The sequence below is a fragment of the Balaenoptera ricei genome, chromosome 21 (genome assembly GCF_028023285.1).
Source record: "Balaenoptera ricei isolate mBalRic1 chromosome 21, mBalRic1.hap2, whole genome shotgun sequence".
In the NCBI taxonomy this organism is placed as follows: Eukaryota; Metazoa; Chordata; class Mammalia; order Artiodactyla; family Balaenopteridae; genus Balaenoptera; species Balaenoptera ricei.
The window spans coordinates 14,007,307-14,025,523 of NC_082659.1; the positions used below are offsets into that span (position 1 = coordinate 14,007,307).

General features: G+C 40.1%; 1 protein-coding gene across 6 annotated transcripts in view; it reads left to right on the top strand.

Annotated features, from left to right (window-relative positions):
• SNX25 (sorting nexin 25) overlaps positions 1-18,217 on the top strand; it is a 113,165-nt gene that overhangs the window by 25,160 nt on the left and 69,788 nt on the right. For 5 of the 6 annotated variants that reach the window (XM_059909736.1, XM_059909735.1, XM_059909734.1 and 2 more), the window contains exons 2-5: positions 1,124-1,208; positions 5,347-5,563; positions 10,005-10,177; positions 11,296-11,482. In XM_059909736.1, the coding sequence (XP_059765719.1) occupies positions 1,124-1,208; positions 5,347-5,563; positions 10,005-10,177; positions 11,296-11,482 (662 nt within the window). The remainder of the gene's footprint in view (positions 1-1,123; positions 1,209-5,346; positions 5,564-10,004; positions 10,178-11,295; positions 11,483-18,217) is intronic. The other variant, XM_059909737.1, reaches the window with a different exon arrangement.

An 18,217-nucleotide genomic window follows, 5' to 3' on the forward strand; every position in this document is an offset into this window, starting at 1 on the left:
TTTCCAATTTTTTGCCCTTATAATCAATATAGCAGTGAAATTCTTGGTACGTATACTTTTTTGCAATGTGGAGGTATTTTATGCTGGCTAGATTCCTAGGAGTGGAATTGCTGAGTGAAGATAGTGCATTTAAAATTTTGACACGTGGCTCAGTTTTCTTAAAAGCTTGTAGAAATGGACATTTCCCCCAACAATGTATGAAAATGACCATTTCCACATATCTTTGCCAACATTAGATATGATGACTCTTTGCCCCTGTCTTGGCAGTCTGATGGTATCTCATTGCTCTGATTTGCATTTCTCTAATTGAAAAGGAGTTTGCATATTTTTTTCATGAATTGATTGGTGTTTATATTTTATGATTGCCCTGTCAATTTCTTTGCTTGGTTTTCTTTTGAGTTATTTTTCTTGTCTTAGGATCTCTGTATATAGGAAATAATAGTCCTTTGTTATACATGTTGCAGATATTATCTGTCAGTTATATTTTATAGTTAGTTATCTTTTGTCAAACAGGAATCTTATATTTTATATAGTCATATTTGTCAGGGTTTTTTTCCCCTTATAACTCTTATATTTTGTGTCTTGTTTTAGAGAAACCTTCTCCATCCCAGGATTAAACACAGCGTCTCCCTTGTTTCCTTTAAATGCTTTTTTAGTTAAAAAAAATATTTAGCGTTTTAATCACTTTGGAGTTATTTATATATGAAGTGTGGGATAAGACTCTAATCTTTTTTGCCACATGAATATCAAATTGTCCCAACACCACTTATTGAATAGTCTGTTTTCCTCACAGATTTCAAATTCTCATTATGTTCTTAATTCTCATATATATATGTATCTATATGTAGGTGTTTTTGTACTTTCTACCATTCTGTTGATTTGTTTATTCCTACACTGATATCATACTGTTTTGATATCTGGTAGGGAAAATCCTTCCTTAATTCTTCTTTTTCAAAAATTTCTTAACCTTAAGCATTTATTTACTTTTCCAGAAGACCTTTATAATCTGTTAAGCAATATTTTAATGCCTGTTTAAATGGTTTTTCATACCTTTGTTTTTATTTTTATGTATGATTTATTCATTCAGTAATATGCATCTTTTCTTCTTCTTCTTCCATTTCAGAGTCCTGTGTATGGAAACTCAAACGAGTCAGTTCAGTCTAGAAGGGTAGTCATTTCTCATAACATGGACAAAGCTCTGAAAGAAGGTAAGGATTAAGTTAGGATATATAATTACCATGGGAAGCAATTCATTATGTTCTAAAAGGAAAATAGTAATTCCTAGCAAATTTATCTATCCTTGTCTACATGTTGCATTTGAATTTTTTCTTCATGAATTTTTACTTGAAGACTTAATAAATACATCCATATTTTAGTTAAAGGGATGGGATCTAAACATTGATTAAGTAGGAATTTGCAGGTCACATGAAACTAGCCAGCTAAGTGGAGCTAGTTCCAGGATAGGAAGCAAGGATCTGCTCTCTGTTACCTAAAGTAGGTATCAGGAAACTTTGTTTCTTTTAGATATAACCTAGAGAAGGTGTGTTGGGGATAAATACACTCAGGCTCGCTCATGGACAAACCAGTTAACCAAATTAAGGGATATCAGTCAACCTTATAAAAGAATGAAGGACATTCACGTGAAACTTGTATTAAGGATGATTGGAAAGGGGATTGTGGCGGGTACAATATTATATGTCTAGAAATGGGGACAAGTAAGTGTAATTACAAATATTAAAGTTTAAAAGAGAATAATATATTTTGATCAAATTAAAGTTTAAAAAGATATTTTAAAAATTAAATTTCTAAAAACTGATAATTTCAGTTATATGTACAGAAAAAAATGTCTGAGGTTTTTCAGATGAAAATACATGGTGTTAAATATGAAGTTAGGAGAGAACTGGCAGCTATACCAGACACCCTTAAAAGGCTTTCTCCTGAAGTTACATTTCCTAGAAAACTGAAAGAAGATAGACTTTTAAAAATCTTTTTGACTTACTATTAAATCTCTCTAGATCTATAGCCTAATTTTCACTAGGCTCCCCTGAATTATCTCACTAATGTGGGCCAGAGAATTTAATTCAGTAATTATTGCGTACCTGCTGTTTGCTCAGTAGACTTGGACTACTCTAAGTAGACAGACTGCTTAGACTGTCCAAGGATTAGATGCTGACACAGCGGAAGCAGAGCTAGTACCTCAAAGAGCATGACTTCCCCCTCCCCATAGGCTCAACTTATCTTGTTCATGACTCACTCTTTCTTCCTTCCTTCCTTCCTTCCTTTCTTTCTTTTCCTTCCTTCCTTCCCTTCCTTCCCTTTCTTCCCTTTCTTCCCTTCCCTCCCTTCCTTCCCTTCCCTCCCTTCCTTCCCTTCCCTCCCTTCCCTCCCTTCCTTCCCTCCCTCCCCCCCTCCCCCTCCTTCCCCTCTCTCTTTCTTTCTTCGTAGCTGCACGCGGGCTTTCTGTAGTTGCGGTGAGCGGGGGCTACTCTTCGTTGCGGTGTGCAGGCTTCTCATTGCGGTGGCTTCTCTTGTTGTGGAGCACGGGCTCTAGGCGCGCGGGCTTCGGTAGTTGTAGCACGTGGGCTCAGTAGTTGTGGCTCGCGGGCTGTAGAGCTCAGGCTCAGTAGTTGTGGCGCACGGGCTTAGTTGCTCCGCGCATGTGGGATCTTCCCGGACCAGGGCTCGAACCCGTGTCCCCTGCATTGGCAGGTGGATTCTTTTTTTTTTTTTTTTTAATTATGCTATCACAGTGGTCTTTATTTATTTATTTTTATTTTTATTTATGGCTGTGTTGGGTCTTCGTCTCTGTGCGAGGGCTTTCTCTAGTTGTGGCAAGCGGGGACCACTCTTCATCGCGGTGCGCGGGCCTCTCACTATCGCGCCTCTCGTTGCAGAGCACAGGCTCCAGACGCGCAGGCTCAGTAATTGTGACTCACGAGCCTAGTTGCTCCGCGGCATGTGGGATCTTCCCAGACCAGGGCTCGAACCCGTGTCCCCTGCATTGGCAGGCAGATTCTCAACCACTGCGCCACCAGGGAAGCCCCCTGGCAGGTGGATTCTTAACCACTGCGCCACCAGGGAAGTCCCTCATTCATGACTCTTTACCTAGTGATATGAAATATCCGTCCATTTTTGTTGAATGAATGAATAGATCAACCAGTGACATAACCTAATAACCCCAAAATCTTCCCAGAAGATGACTTTCCTTTTGCACACAGAGAGTAATTATTAATTGCATTTTTGAAAACTTTGTACACTGTAAAGGGCCATCTATATATCAGTGAAATTGTTGTTCTTATCATTATCATTGGGGCAGTTCCTGGTGGAATGAGGACTGTTTCTTTGTGCCAGGGGACTCAGGTCATGGACATTTACAACCTGCAGGGCTCTACCTCTTGGGCATGGAAGATTGCACCCTGAGTTATCCTGGGGAGAAGGCAGAGATGGAAAATGGCTGTCTCGGAGCTTCTCTCTCATACTATTTACTTAGGCTGAGTCATTCCTTGTTCTGAACATTTATAGATAGAGACTTACCTAGCATCACATTTTCTAGACTAAATGGTAGCTTTTTAACTGGTCTCTTCACCTCTAGTAATTCTCTACTTTGTTACCCTAAATCCTCTTTTCAGATTAATCTAACTAAAGCTGAAGTTCTAATCATGTTATTCCATTCTCTCTAATCTTCAGTGATTCCCTCTTACTGCTTATTTCTTTGAGAGCCGTCCTAGAAATTAGATGTATTTGAGTGATAATAGCATCTGGATTTTTGTTGGCTGTTTTGCCTTTAGAAGAAAATCTCTTTGCTTGGCAGTGAGAATAAGTGTTCTTTCACTTCTCACTGTGGTTTGTTACATTACTTATGCTTATTTCTTAATGAAGACCATAAAATGATTTTATGATCACGAATTTCTGTCTCCTTGAATTGACCTAAAAGGTATATTTAAAAACATTTTGTTCATATGTGTACTTGTGTAAGTGAGTGTATGTAGTTAGGTAATACGTACTTAGAATCATGGCATTGTTTTGTACTTTTTATATTTGTTATATTTTTATGATACTTAGTTTGAAGAGGGGTGCTGATGAGCTATTGATGGAAGATATGCCTGTGGCTAACACATATCTCTATTACTGAGTACAGATTTTTGTCAGTATTTATTTTTATCCATTTCTCACCAAAACCTATTATCAGAGGAGTATTTCAGATGTGTAATAATTAGAGTATGCAATGTGGTTAACAAATGTAGTGAGACATTATGTAGGTGAATATGCCCTTCACATAAATCTTTTAGCATGCTGAAAAGATCTTATTTTTAGAGATTAAGTCTCTCTTATAATTGCTCTTAATTTCCTGCTTTAATTTGAAATTAAATTTTAATGAAAGGAAAAATGCTTCTATTTTTCCAAACATTTTGGTTTGCAGATTTATTTGCTACTAGCTAAAAATTCTTTGGCATGAAAACTTTGTTTGACACAAGAGTACGAGAGAAAGAATTGCACATGAACAAATTAGCAGTGTTTTATTGGCAAGGTGTGTGTCATCATGCTCTTGTTGCTTGGCATTGGGGTGCCCAGAAGGAGGGTAAAAGTATATAAAAGCCTGGAGGTCGTGTAATCCAGCCTACCATCTCAGGAAGTAATTTTTCCATGTCATCCTTGTCCATTAGATACTCAGCTTGTTTAAAAATTTCTTATGATGGAACATTCGTCATCTAATATGGCAGCCTCTCAAATAGCTTTAATGGTTTTATTCAGTTCTTCCTTATGTTGAACAGAAAAAACAACTTCCTTGTGATTTCCACCCATTGGTCCTATTTGTACTGTCTAGAGCAATTTAAAATTAAAAAAAAAAAAAATCAGAGAGTTTGGTACCAAGATAGAATATTTAAAGATTGGGCTATCTGAGAAAATCCAGTATCTGTGGTCACCACACCCCCAAAATTCTAATTAGACGAGACGCTCTCATTTTGAAAGGCTTCAGGAAAGAGTATGTCTTCCCTTGTTTTGTTTTCTACTCTCTTTAAATTTTAAACAGTGAGGGGCTTCCCTGGCGGTCCAGCGGTTAAGACTTTGCCTTCCAGTGCAGGGGGTGTGAGTTTGACCCCTGGTCGGAGAGCTAAGATCCCACATGCCTCTCGGCCAAAAAACCAAAACATAAAACAGAAGCAATATTGTAACAGATTCAATAAAGACTTAAAAAAGAATGGTCCACATCAAAAAAAAAAAAAAGTCCACATATTTTAGACAGTGACTACTAAATAGCAGGTGGCCAGCTTCCAGTAGAAAAGTGGTCTCGTTGTCTGCTGCTTTCACCCATGTTTGACGCGTCGCTTTGTCTCTTCCCGGTAGTGTTTGACTACAGTTACAGAGACTACATCCTGTCCTGGTATGGAAGCCTCAGCAGAGACGAGGGGCAGCTCTACCACCTGCTTTCCGAGGACTTCTGGGAAGTTGCCAGACAGCTGCGCCACAGGCTGAGCCACGTGGACGTGGTCAGAGTTGTCTGCAATGATGTCGTGAGAGCTTTACTCGCTCACTTCTGTGACCTGAAGGCGGCGAACGCCAGGTAACTGTTATAATGGGAACAACCTCCCCTTCACCTTTATTCCCAGTAAAATATTTTCCTTATTGAGAAAGTGGTTGAAGTCAAACAAAACTCTGGCATATTCATCCTCTTGCTGACACTTGGCTGGAAATGTAGACATACTGGGGGGATAATTATAATGTTCTGATAGAGTAAATTAAAAAAAATTTTTAATAGAAAACCACTTTATAGACTTGTTTGATTTTGTCAATAACTGAAACAGTGAAATGAATTTTATGGAGCCAGCAGCACTATCATGAATTTATTTAGACAGTATTAAGGGTACCTAGAAACAGAACATTTAAATATAGTGCTTTACACTCTGAAGAGTGTCAGTGAGTTTTCAGTTTTCAGGAAAGTTTAAATGAAGTTCATTTTTGTGTGTGTGTGAGTCCTGTGTTAAGAGCTCTGTTGCATCACAATATCCTGAAAATTGATTTTTAAAAGGGACTCAGTGTTGGAGCATGTGGGCTGTAATTAGAGAAGGTCTTTCAGTGTGAAAACTGCTAATATTTAGGCTTGGTAGCCTTTTGTTCTGTTACACGGGAAGGGTTTGTGCCTGTGAGGTGACTCTGCCTATGGAAGAAGACTTCAACAAGGCCTTTCTGTGCTCATAACAAATTCTTATTCTCTTAGGTTTGCTGATAGGATCTTAAGTGTTTGTCTTACTCTTGTGTGAGTGACAGTAGGATGAGTCATAGCACCTCTAACTGGGACGTAAAGAGCAGTCTTATTGCAGTAAGTAGCCTTCTGCCCGTTTGGATCTGGACTCAGTTGGAGTAGGAGCGGGCTCCCCACCGGTCCCGTGGCCTCTTCTCATTGATACCGTCTGCCTCTCCTGTCGGGACGAGAGACAGTATTTGCAAAATACGTCAGGGGATGAGGAAGCAGCGGCGTCCTCGTCGGGCAGGTGGTAACTCGCATTCTTCTGAGCAGCCCTGTCTCGCGGCTCTGTCAGAACGTACTCCCGTCCTGCCTGTGAGGTTGCTCTGGGGCCTGGCCGCCGAGGGCGGTGGGTCGTGCAGCAGCAGCTCTCTGTCCTTGGCTGTGCCGCCTCTTCCCACGAGTTGCCCTCTCTCCCCATGTCCGCCCGGCTCAGGTTCATGCGGCCAGAATCCACGGGGCCGCCATATGCCTGTCCTTTTCCAGCTTGCTGCCCCCAGTGTTTTTTGCAAACTTTAAAAATAAAACCAGGAATACATTTTATATTGTGATGCAGTTTCATCAAATAATGCTCAGTACCTGTGAAAACTTTGATATTTTTTGTTCTTTACCATTTAAAAAGAAATGGCATTTGACACTAAATTTTATTTTGTTCCTTGTGGGTCGCAACCCACGGTTTGAAAAAATTACTGTAGAGCTACGGTTTTCAGATTTCGTGGCCTCAGAGTCCCTCTACACTCATAAAAGTTATCAAGGACCTGAAAGAGCTTCTGTTTAAGCGGGTTAGAGCCGTGGTGTCCCAGGGCCGGCTTGTGCTGGGTGCGGGAGTGGACAGTGCACATCTGTCAACTCTGAGGTCAGTGATGATCACCTTGTCGGTTTGTAATTGGCCATGGCATGGGTATTTACACCTGAAATCGGCAAATGCTACAAATCGGAGCTTTTTTTCCCCCATGGAGAGCCAGTTGTTGAACATTTACCAGCTCGACACTCATCCTATCTGTCAATACTTACCATATTAGATATTAAACTGCGACAGTCAATACTTACCATATTAGATATTAAACTGAGATATTTTTTAAGTGTAGGAATACATAGTACATTTTCCACTTACCATCAGAGTGATGATGTCACCACACATCACATAGCCTCTGGAAAACTCCACTACAACTTGTGAGAGTGAAAAAGACACATGGACGTTTTGTGTTACTATGAATATGGTTTTGACCTCACAGATCCCCTGAAAGTGTCTTGGGGACACACAGGAGCCTATATATAGACCACCCTTTGAAAACCATTGTTTTTAGAGAAAGTAACTTCCAATAAGGGGGTATGTGAACTTATAAGGAAAGCAGAGAAATAGGACTCTTGGGTTACCTCCGTGGAGTCTCAAAAGCTTAGTTTCTGCTTCCGAGTGTTCAGAATCCCACACAGCACCTAATTTGCTGTGATATATGCCTGGTGGATACTGTCAAAGATTTGTTTGAATTCAGTCAGTGGAAGCTCATTTTAAAGTACTTAAATTATGGTTCAATAGAGGACAGTATTTTATTATTATTATTATTTTTTGGCCGCGCTGCTCGGCATGTGGGATCTTAGCCCCCCGAACCAGGGATGGAACCTGTGCCCCCCTGCACTGGAAGTGTGGAGTCCTAACCACTGGACCACCAGGGAAGTCCCTAGAGGACAGTATTTCAGATCATTGTTTTATTCCAGTTAGAAGACTGATGAATTTAGGTTTGGGAGAAGAGCAAGTGGTTAGAGAAATTTAGTGTTTTTATGATTATCTGATTTCAACATGAGAGTATATTTTTCATTGAGACATTTATTTACCAGCTTCTGAAATTACTGCTTTTGTGGATAATACAGAGGTATTGTGATGAGTAAGCATCAGAATAATAGAAACAGAGAATTGATTCCATTTTAGAAGCTCCTTTCCTGTGGAATTCCAGTTTTCTCGTGCCAAGGGTAGATTTAGGCTATGCCTAGAAGCTTCTAGTTGATGATTCTTATTAAAGGAAAAAAAATCTACCTTTGTTCTCTGAGATTATGGGTATTTGAAAAAGTGCCAGTAGGTCACTGGTGTTTTGCATATAGATGATCGTGCCCTGGAGGTGACTGCTGGGGATCTAATATCTGATTGTGCATCACCTTCTACAAATCACACAGTGAGACTGGCAGAAACCTAGGTTCGATGGTTATCTCGGTACTTGCCTGCCCCAGGTAAACAGTGCCCTCGCCCTGGAAATCGCCGTTGGGGTACAGGTTTCCACTGGCTGCAAAATGACTGTGGCAGCCAGGAAGCACCCAATTGAGTTGGTCACTATCAGGCAAGAGAATAATAAACTGCATTAATAAAAGCAACACATCCTCTGGTTGACTGTTAGGCAATTGTGTGAGGCAGTTTTCCGGTCAGCCTGTATTTATTTCCCAGCTGACGTTCTGTTGGCTGCTTTAAGCCAATCCAGATCACACTTAATTTTTGCCTCTGCTTCCTCTTCCTTTGCCCCATCTGTCTTGTTCCAGCATGTTTCAGGAAAATCTAAAAATGATTGTTTTTATGCTATTACATCAATGGCATCTTTAATTTCACAGCCTCCTTTTTACAATCTGTGCATTTTGTTTACTGGTCAAGCACAGGCATGTTGTTTAAGGCACAAAATAATGCTTGTTTTCACATATATTTCTTCTGTATCTCTGAAATTTTTTTCCTTTTCACTTTAACAATCTCTGATTATGGTGTAGCGTTAAAGAGTCTGGACTTGAGAGTCAGACAGAACAGGACTTGAGAGTTATTATTTTTTTTTTTTAATTTATTTATTTTTTATTTATTTTTATGGCTGTGTTGGGTCTTCATTTCTGTGCGAGGGCTTTCTCTAGTTGTGGCAAGCGGGGGCCACTCCTCATCGCGGTGCGCGGGCCTCTCACTATCGCGGCCTCTCTTGTTGCGGAGCACAGGCTCCAGATGCGCAGGCTCAGCAGCTGTGGCTCACGGGCCCAGTCGCTCCGCGGCATGTGGGATCTTCCCAGACCAGGGCTCGAACCCATGTCCCCTGCATCGGCAGGCAGACTCTCAACCACTGCGCCACCAGGGAAGCCCGAGAGTTATTTCTACCATTTATTACCTCTGTAGCTTTGGACTCTTCACATAATCATTCAGATCCTTAATAATCTCATCTATAAAATGGTGATGATGATACCTACTTCTCGATGTAGGTGGGAAGATTAAATAATACTGCACGTATGAAATGTATTGAAGGTTAATGTCCTTTTGCTCACTCAAGGCATGAGAACCCAGAGGCAAGTACTAGGAGTTGGAGTAAACAAGTGGCAGATACACACTGACAGAAGGATGCTGCCAGGATCTGGTGACCCTGGTTTAATGCTTTGTTAGATTTTTCTTTTTTGGAAAAATGAAGCTATAGATCACATTTAGGGAGAGAGCTAGGAGACTTAAAAATAATCTAGTTAAAGAGCTACTCACCCCTGTCTAGATTGTTGCTGTGACTTGGGAGTCATGTATGAGGGTTGATGCTACTTAAGTTTGGAAATCCCGAAAGGCCATGCATTTGCATTTTTCCAGATTAGTCTGTGGTTGAGAAAATTATTGACTGTTGATATAGTCAAAGAGTGGACATAGGTATTAAAACTGATGCGTTGCCCATTTGAAATATTTTTTTACCTAATGGTACACAACCAAACTGTTTCTAGAAACATCTTTCCTTCCCTTTCCCTCTCTTCATGTATTTATTTTTTTCAGACATGAAGAACAGCCGAGGCCTTTTGTGTTGCATGCATTCTTGAGGAACTCAGATGATGAAGTAAGATTTCTACAAACGTGTTCTCGGGTTCTGGTGTTTTGTCTCCTCCCCTCAAAGGATGTCCAGTCTCTCAGCTTACGCATAATGCTCGCAGAAATTCTCACAGCAAAAGGTAGACTTTCATAAGTAATTGATATTACTAATGCGACACTTGTGCAAGCTAACGTGCTACATACGAATGTGATAACACTTTATATGACACCTATGCACACCTTGTATACTGTGGGACATACAGGAATTAAAGTATTTTCAAAAGGTCAGGTTTAAATGTCACTCAAAGAAGGCATCACTTGGCCCTACGTGATAAACAGATGTTTTATATAACATATTACCAAATACATAGTCCACTCTGTTGTTTATAATGGATAACCAGTCCTTATGCCCACCACAGTGTAGTATCCATTTGGGATAGATTTTGAGTTACCCAGGCCAGTTATGTGCTTTATGAAAGACTATCTATACTCAAACTCTAGTATGCATTTTCTTAAAATACCTTTGCTGCAGTATTCATTGACAATGCCTATATAACTTAGAATAAATAAAAGAGGAACTGTACCACAAAGTAATGTGATTATTGGAAAAAAAGTGTATCCAAGGAAATGCTTAGCTAGGATAAGAAAAAATGGAAGAAAATATCATCTAAGAGAAACTTTTCCTATCTCAGAATCTCAAACAAATAACGTTGTGTTTGATATGCAGTGATTTAATATCTCATTTATTATCTCAGGATTAACCAGCTGTACCCATTAGCTGATACAGCCAACCACAGAGAAAAGGGGAACTTTTTAACCTAAAGTTAGTAGGATGAATCTGTCATAGTGTCATTGACTTTTTTAACAACTTCCTCCCTGAGGTCTGTTCCACCAGTTGGGAGAATGTTAACTTTCATCTTTTGGCAGACAAAACATATTGAACCTTATAAAAGAAATCAAAGGAAAAAAATGAATGTACTTAATTTTGATAGCTTTGTTAACAACTTGGGTTCCAAATGGCTTTCTTTCATTATTCTTTTACATGTAACTCATTTGTTAAAACGACCACTTGGTTGTAGTCGTAACTAGTAACAAACCCAGAGGGATGGGTAGCTGTGTGTGGGTGTGTGGGTGTGTCTGTGGCCCATTTGGGTAGTTTTAAAATGTTTCCCAGATGTAGTTTCAATTATATAACATGAAAGCAATTCCTTTAAAGGAGAATACCCTTTTCAGTGGTGCTCTCTTCTCTGTCCCACAGTCTTAAAGCCAGTAGTGGAGTTACTTAGTAATCCAGATTACATTAACCAGATGTTGCTTGCCCAGTTGGAGCACAGAGAACAGATGAATGAACATCACAAGAGAGCCTACACCTATGCTCCCTCCTATGAAGAGTTCATCAAGCTTATTAACAGCAACTCTGATGTTGCGTTCTTGAAGCAACTAAGGTATTTGGTCTTTAATTATAGCATGACCGTGCTACTGATTATACTCCTCTACCTAGTTAGGTAAAAAAAAAAAAATGTGGTTGTCAGGGAAGCAGAAATAAAGGAAGTCCATAAAACTTACTAATCAGTAACAGCAAGATTTATCCAGCTTCTCCCTTGGCAGTGGAATTCGTTCAAAGTATCATGTTTTTCAAATAATTAGGTTATAATAGAAAGCTGTTCAGTTGTTAGAACCTGCGTAGCTGCTCAGATGCTTACCTTGGAAAAGCAGTGGAAGGAAATACTGTTTTTTTTGGTTTTTTTAAAGGATAATTTTTAAAAAAATTATTTATTTATTTTTGGCTGCGTTGGGTCTTTGTCGCTGCGCACAGGCTTTCTTTAGTTGTGGCGAGCGGGGGCTACTCTTCGTTGCGGTGCGCGGGCTTCTTATTGCGGTGGCTTCTCTTGTTGCGGAGCACGGGCTCTAGGCGTGTGGGCTTCAGTAGTTGTGGCACACGGGCCTCAGTAGTTGTGGCTCGCGGGCTGTAGATCGCAGGCTCAGTAGTCGTGGCGCATGGGCTTAGTTGCACCGCAGCATGTGGGATCTTTCTGGACCAGGGCTCAAATCCATGTCCCTTGCGTTGGCAGGTGGATTCTTAACCACTGCGCCACCAGGGAAGCCCAATGCTGTGTTTTTAAAATTACAATGTAGACCATTTGTGTTGATTTTCATTTTTCTTAGAAAATACAGAGGCCCAGGTTTGTGAATAAAGGGTTCTTGACTAATTGTTTTGAGAAAACACATTTGAAATATACCCCAGAAATCTAATTTATAGGGGAGTTCAGTCTCCTTTACGGTACTTGAGGTATTTTTAGGGGTGAGTGTGTGTGTTTATTTTTAATTTTTAAAATACAGGTTATGCATATACAGTATGATTATATAGTATTGTGTAGTTTGTGGATTTTCTAGGCTTCTGTTTCTCTAGTTACCCTTCTGTTTTAGTCTCCCCAAACAAGCATGCATGGGAAAAAGGAAACTCTGGCCTGTCAGTTTTGCTTTTGGTAGGTAATTTTTGTAAGTCTCTATGACGGAAAAGTAAAATATTGGCTGAAATTGGGTCTTTGCACTGTTTGAGGGCTTTGGACTTGCCACATTTGCCCCTGAACCAGGGTCAACATTAAAGTGAGTTATGCTGCTACATTTTCTAATCTGAATAATACACCCTCTAAGAAGCACACACTGTGGATGCCTCTGTGTTCTCGTAAACTGTGCTGTATCTTAATCTGGGTCCCACAAATGTATAATGATGGGTTCGATTGTATGACTTTGTTTACAAGTAATTTAATTCTTGTGAGATATAGTCTCTGAAGATTTTAATCATGTTTCTCTTTCCATTCATAATCTTGAATAGGCTATATGGTACTTATTTATTATAGATTTGTGATTATTTATGTCTGAATCTAGAAATTCCTTTTTCAAAATTGTGACACTTGAGCTGATAGAGAACCCAAGAGCCAATATTCCAAGTTTGTTACCTGAGGCTTACAGGTCACATCTACTCAAAGATCATCCTTACTGTGGCTTCCTCTGACTCCTTTTAAAGTGTCATTCCACAGAAAGTGAAAGAGCCCACAATGTCAGACACCCTTGTTGCCTCCTCGTCGCCTTAAAATTCTCAACACAACAACACACACACACCAAGCTCTGGTTCTAGAGACACTGTTCAAACTTATACTCTAATATTCCTCTGCCTGGTGCTTTTATAATATTGTTTCCAGATGTGCTGTGTGTGGTGTGACCAAGGTAATGTGATGACCACCCTCCATGGAATTACGATTTCCTCCTGAGACTGTTTATGAGCAGGTGATACCTCATGTTGATAAATTGTGGGTGCATTGAATTCCTCAGCATTTTCCCCTGCCAGACAGTCTCTCCACAATAAGGTCAGACATGGACCATTTGAAAACTCCAAGGAAGTTTAAGATAACAATCTAGAATCAGTAGTGGCAGATACTCAAGTGAATCAGTATTCATTCTTCCAGACTTGGGGATGAGTGTTCTATTTTCTGAACCAAACAAAAGATTCCAGCACTGCACACATGGTGACATAGTTAATGGTGTAACAAAAAGACGCCAAAAGACATTTTTTGATCAGAACTAATTATTTTGAATGATCAGCTATTGGTACTCCAGCACCATCTGTCATTTTGTATCTGAGCACAGTTCCTGTATTATAAGATGAGTGGATCTTGGTAAGAATTAATGGTTTATCTTCTTTAAAATGTGCTAGCGAAAGTCTCCAGACTATTTGAAATACTATGACTGTCTTAATGTTGGCAGTTTGTCATCGAGTCGGTAAAGGAGTAGCTCAGCAAGAACTGCCTTTTAGAAAAACAGAAGCATGGTATCTACCGTCCCAGGACGATTGGACAGCCTGCTTTTGTCGCAGTCGGAGTGTTATGGATTGCCCTCCCTGTGTGGCAGCAGATTGCGCTAGAAGTGCCGCATAATCATTTTCCCCTTTCCCTCTCATATGTGATGGAACAAAAACAGTATAGGCACTTAAATCTTTTTTGACATCACTTCTTCTCGATCTCATAAATAGGGCAACACTGAAGGGTAGCCCACTGGGGGTCCCAGGAAGCAGGCCCTCTGTTGAGCGCTGGGAGACTTAAGGGGAAGTAGAAAAGCTGAACTAAAGAATGACTATTTCAAAAATTGAGATATAAGTCAAATACCATAGAATTCACAATTTTAAAGTGGACAGTTCCGTGGTTTTTAGTGTATTCAAAGGCCGTGCAACCATAACCACTAATTCCAGACTAGTTTCATCACCGTAAAAAGAAACCTCATACCCATTAGCAGTCATTTCCCATTCTTCTCCTCCCCCCAGCCCTTGGGAACCACTCATGTGCTTTCTGTCTCAGTAGATTTGCCTATTCTGGACATTTCATATAAATGGAATCATACAATATGTGTCCTTCTGTGTCTGGCTTCTTTCACTCAACATAATGTTTTCAAGGTTCATCCATGTTGCAGTATATATCAGTACTCCAGTTTTTTGGCTGAATACTATTCCATTGTATGAATATACCACATTTTGTTTATCCATTTATCAGTTAGTGGAAGATTTGGGTTGTTGTGCTTTGAAGAATGCCTTTTGAATGATCATTGAGCATCTTCAGCAGTACTATCAGTGACTGCTGATAAATGAGACTAAAATTAAGTGTTGCAGGTTCCTAACCTCTTCCTCTCACCACCTCCCCTCACTCTAAATACCTGCCACCAACAAGCAGTGTTGGAGTACAGACACCAGGAAGGGGTGTTCATTTAGTGCATTATTCCTTTTCCACATATTGTCTTCTCTTTTGTGTCCTCCACCCTACTGTTAGAAACACCTTACTCTAGGTTTCAATGGGGAGAACACTTGGAGGTACTTTGGTGATTAGACAATCAAACTCTTAAAGTGCCTTGTCTATTAGAAGCACAAAGAATCCATTTTCATGTGTCTTTTTGATATAAGTATATGTATGTATTTAATTAAGTGGATGTAATGACCTATTCTTCTGACCTCCATCCCTTTATAAGCTTTCAGTTCCTCACGTAAATCTTGGGAAGTATGTTGATAACTTCCTTTAGACAGGCTGCAAAATTCTCTTGTAACAAGGGGCATGAACTTCTTCAAAGAGTCAAATGTGCCTGGCAACATCAGTTCTGGGATCGTAATCCTGAAGAACGTGTAGTCTCCTCAACAAGCTTGGCAAAGAACCTTAGGAGAAAATACTGTGAAAGGCATTTTTGTCAATGACAGATACACACGTCCAGAGTTGCTCTCTGTATACTTGGTTAAACAGTGCATTGTCCTGGGGCATCTTTCCTGGACCTGTGACCACGAGACAGTTCCTTGGGCATTGCCTTATTGTGACATTTTAGGTAGTTCTCTTTGATGTGGCACTGGTATATCTTTTATCCTTGGGGTGGTTGTCCCTATCCGTTGTATCTGAGGCACAGACCTGAGGACTAATTTTTACTCCCTGCTTCTTGCACTAGAGAGGCTACCAGGAACAACTCTGTGATGGCAGAGATTGATCTTTTTGCTCAAAGAGTAGGTGATGCTGCATAAATTATCTTGTTACTTGGCTACTTACTGTTCATCTGATAAAAAAAAATTGCCCTCTCTTTAAGGGTCAGTTCTGCTCACTCGTATTGACCGGCAGAGTTGCTTTTTATCAGACTTCTGTCTAAAACCCACGTCGATGAGGCTTATCAGCCACATAGCACGAATGGAGCTGCTTTCTTCAATCATAGTCTCAACTCTTCTGTTGTTTTTCTGGTACAGTGAGAGTCCTCTGCCCTCTGACTTTATTAGGGTTTTAGGTCATTATCTTCAAACTGCTCTCAGTAAAATTTTGGGGTAGGCTGCATAAGCCAGGGAATGCGTCTTACTTAGACTAAGTGAAACCATCCACTTTTATTTTATACATATTTGGGAGTTAGATGAATGTTTTCGAAAGGAAATAGTCATTCAGCTCTGCCAGGCTGGAGTGCATTAAAAATAAACAAACAACAACAACAAACCCTTAAAGGTGCTATTTGTAGTTCTGCAGTAGTTTGTTGTTTTCTCTGAGCGAGCATGCGATCTTTTCACAGTAGGATTATAAAGCTAGAAATGCGTCCTTCAGGTATACTAAGTTAGTGGGTTTTTTGTTTGTTTGTTTGTTTTAACATCTTTATTGGAGTATAATTGCGTTACATTGCTCTGTTAGTTTGTGCTGTATAACAAAGTGAGTCAGCTATACGTATACTTACATCCCCATATCCCCTCCCTCTTGTGTCTCCCTCCCACCCTTCCTATCCCACCCCTCTAGGTGGTCACAAAGCACCCAGCTGATCTCCCTGTGCTATGCGGCTGCTTCCCACTAGCTATCTATTTTACATTTGGTAGTGTATATATGTCCATGCCACTCTCTCACTTCGTCCCAGTTTACCCTTCTCCCGCCCTGTGTCCTTAAGTACACTCTCTATGTCTGCGTCTTTATTCCTGTCCTGCCCCTAGGTTCTTCAGAACCATTTTTTTTTTTTTAGGTTCCATATATATGTGTTAGCATACGGTATTTGTTTTTCTCTTTCTGACTTACTTCACTCTGTATGACAGACTCTAGGTCCATCCACCTCACTACAAAGAACTCAATTTCGTTCCTTTTTATGGCAGGGTAACATTCCATTGTATATATGTGCCACGTCTTCTTTATCCATTTGTCTGTCAATGGGCATTTAGGTTGCTTCCATGACCTGGCTATAATAAATAGTGCTGCAATGAACATTGGGGTGTACGTGTCTTTTTAAAAAAGTTTTCTCTGGGTATATGCCCAGTAGTGGAATTGCTATGTCATATGGTAGTTCTATTTTTATTTTTTTAAGGAACCTCCATACTGTTCTCCACAGTGGCTGTATCAATTTACATTCCCACCAACAGTGTAGGAGGGTTGCCTTTTCTGCACACCCTCTCCAGCATTTATTGTTTGTAGATTTAAAAAAAAAAAATTTATTTTATTTATTTATTTATTTATTTATGGCTGCGTTGGGTCTTCGTTGCTGTGCACAGACTTTCTCTAGTTGCGGCGAGCAGGGACTACTCTTCGTTGCGGTGCGTGGGCTTCTCACTGCGGTGGCTTCTCTTGTTGCGGAGCATGGTCTCTAGGCGGGTGGGCTTCAGTAGCTGTGGCACGCGGGCTCAGGAGTTGTGGCTCACAGGCTCTAGAGCACAGGCTCAGTAGTTGCGGCCCATGGGCTTTGTTGCTCCACGGCACGTGGGATCTTCCCGGACTAGGGCTTGAACCCGTGTCCCCTGCATTGGCAGGCGGATTCTTAACCACTGTGCTCCCAGGGAAGCCCTGTTTGTAGATTTTTTGATGATGGCCATTCTGAGCAGTGTGAGCTGATACCTCATTGTAGTTTTGATTTGCATTTCTCTAATGATTGATGATGTTGAGCATCCCTTCATGGGTTTGTTGGCAATCTGTATATCTTCTTTGGAGAAATGTCGATTTAGGTCTTCTGCTCATTTTTGGATTGTGTTGTTTGTTTTTTTGATATTGAGCTGCATGAGCTGCTTGTATATTTTGGAGATTAATCCTTTGTCATTTGCTTCATTTGCAAATATTTCCTCGCATTCTGAGGGTTGTCTTTTCGTCTTGTTTATGTTTTCCTTTGCTGTGCAAAAGCTTTTAAGTTTCATTAGGTCCCATTTGTTTATTTTTGTTTTTATTTCCATTTCTCTAGGAGGTGGGTCAAAAAGGATCTTGCTGTGATTTATGTCATAGAGTGTTCTGCCTATGCTTTCCTTTAAGAGTTTTACAGTGTCTAGCCTTACATTTAGGTCTTTAATCCATTTTGAGTTTACTTTTGTGTATGGTGTTAGGAAGTGTTCTAATTTCATTCTTTTACATGTAGCTGTCCAGTTTTCCCAGCACCACTTATTGAAGAGGCTGTCTTTTCTCCACTGTATATTCTTGCCTCCTTTATCAAAGATAAGGTGACCATGTGCGTGGGTTTATCTCTGGGCTTTCTATACTGTTCCATTGATCTATATTTCTGTTTTTGTGCCAGTCTGAAGACAGGAAGCCTGATCCCTCAGCTCCATTTTTCTTTCTCAGGATTGCTTTAGCTATTCGGAGTCTTTTGTGTTTCAATACAAATTGTGAAATTTTTTGTTCTAGTTCTGTGAAAAATGCCATTGGTAGTTTGATAGGGAT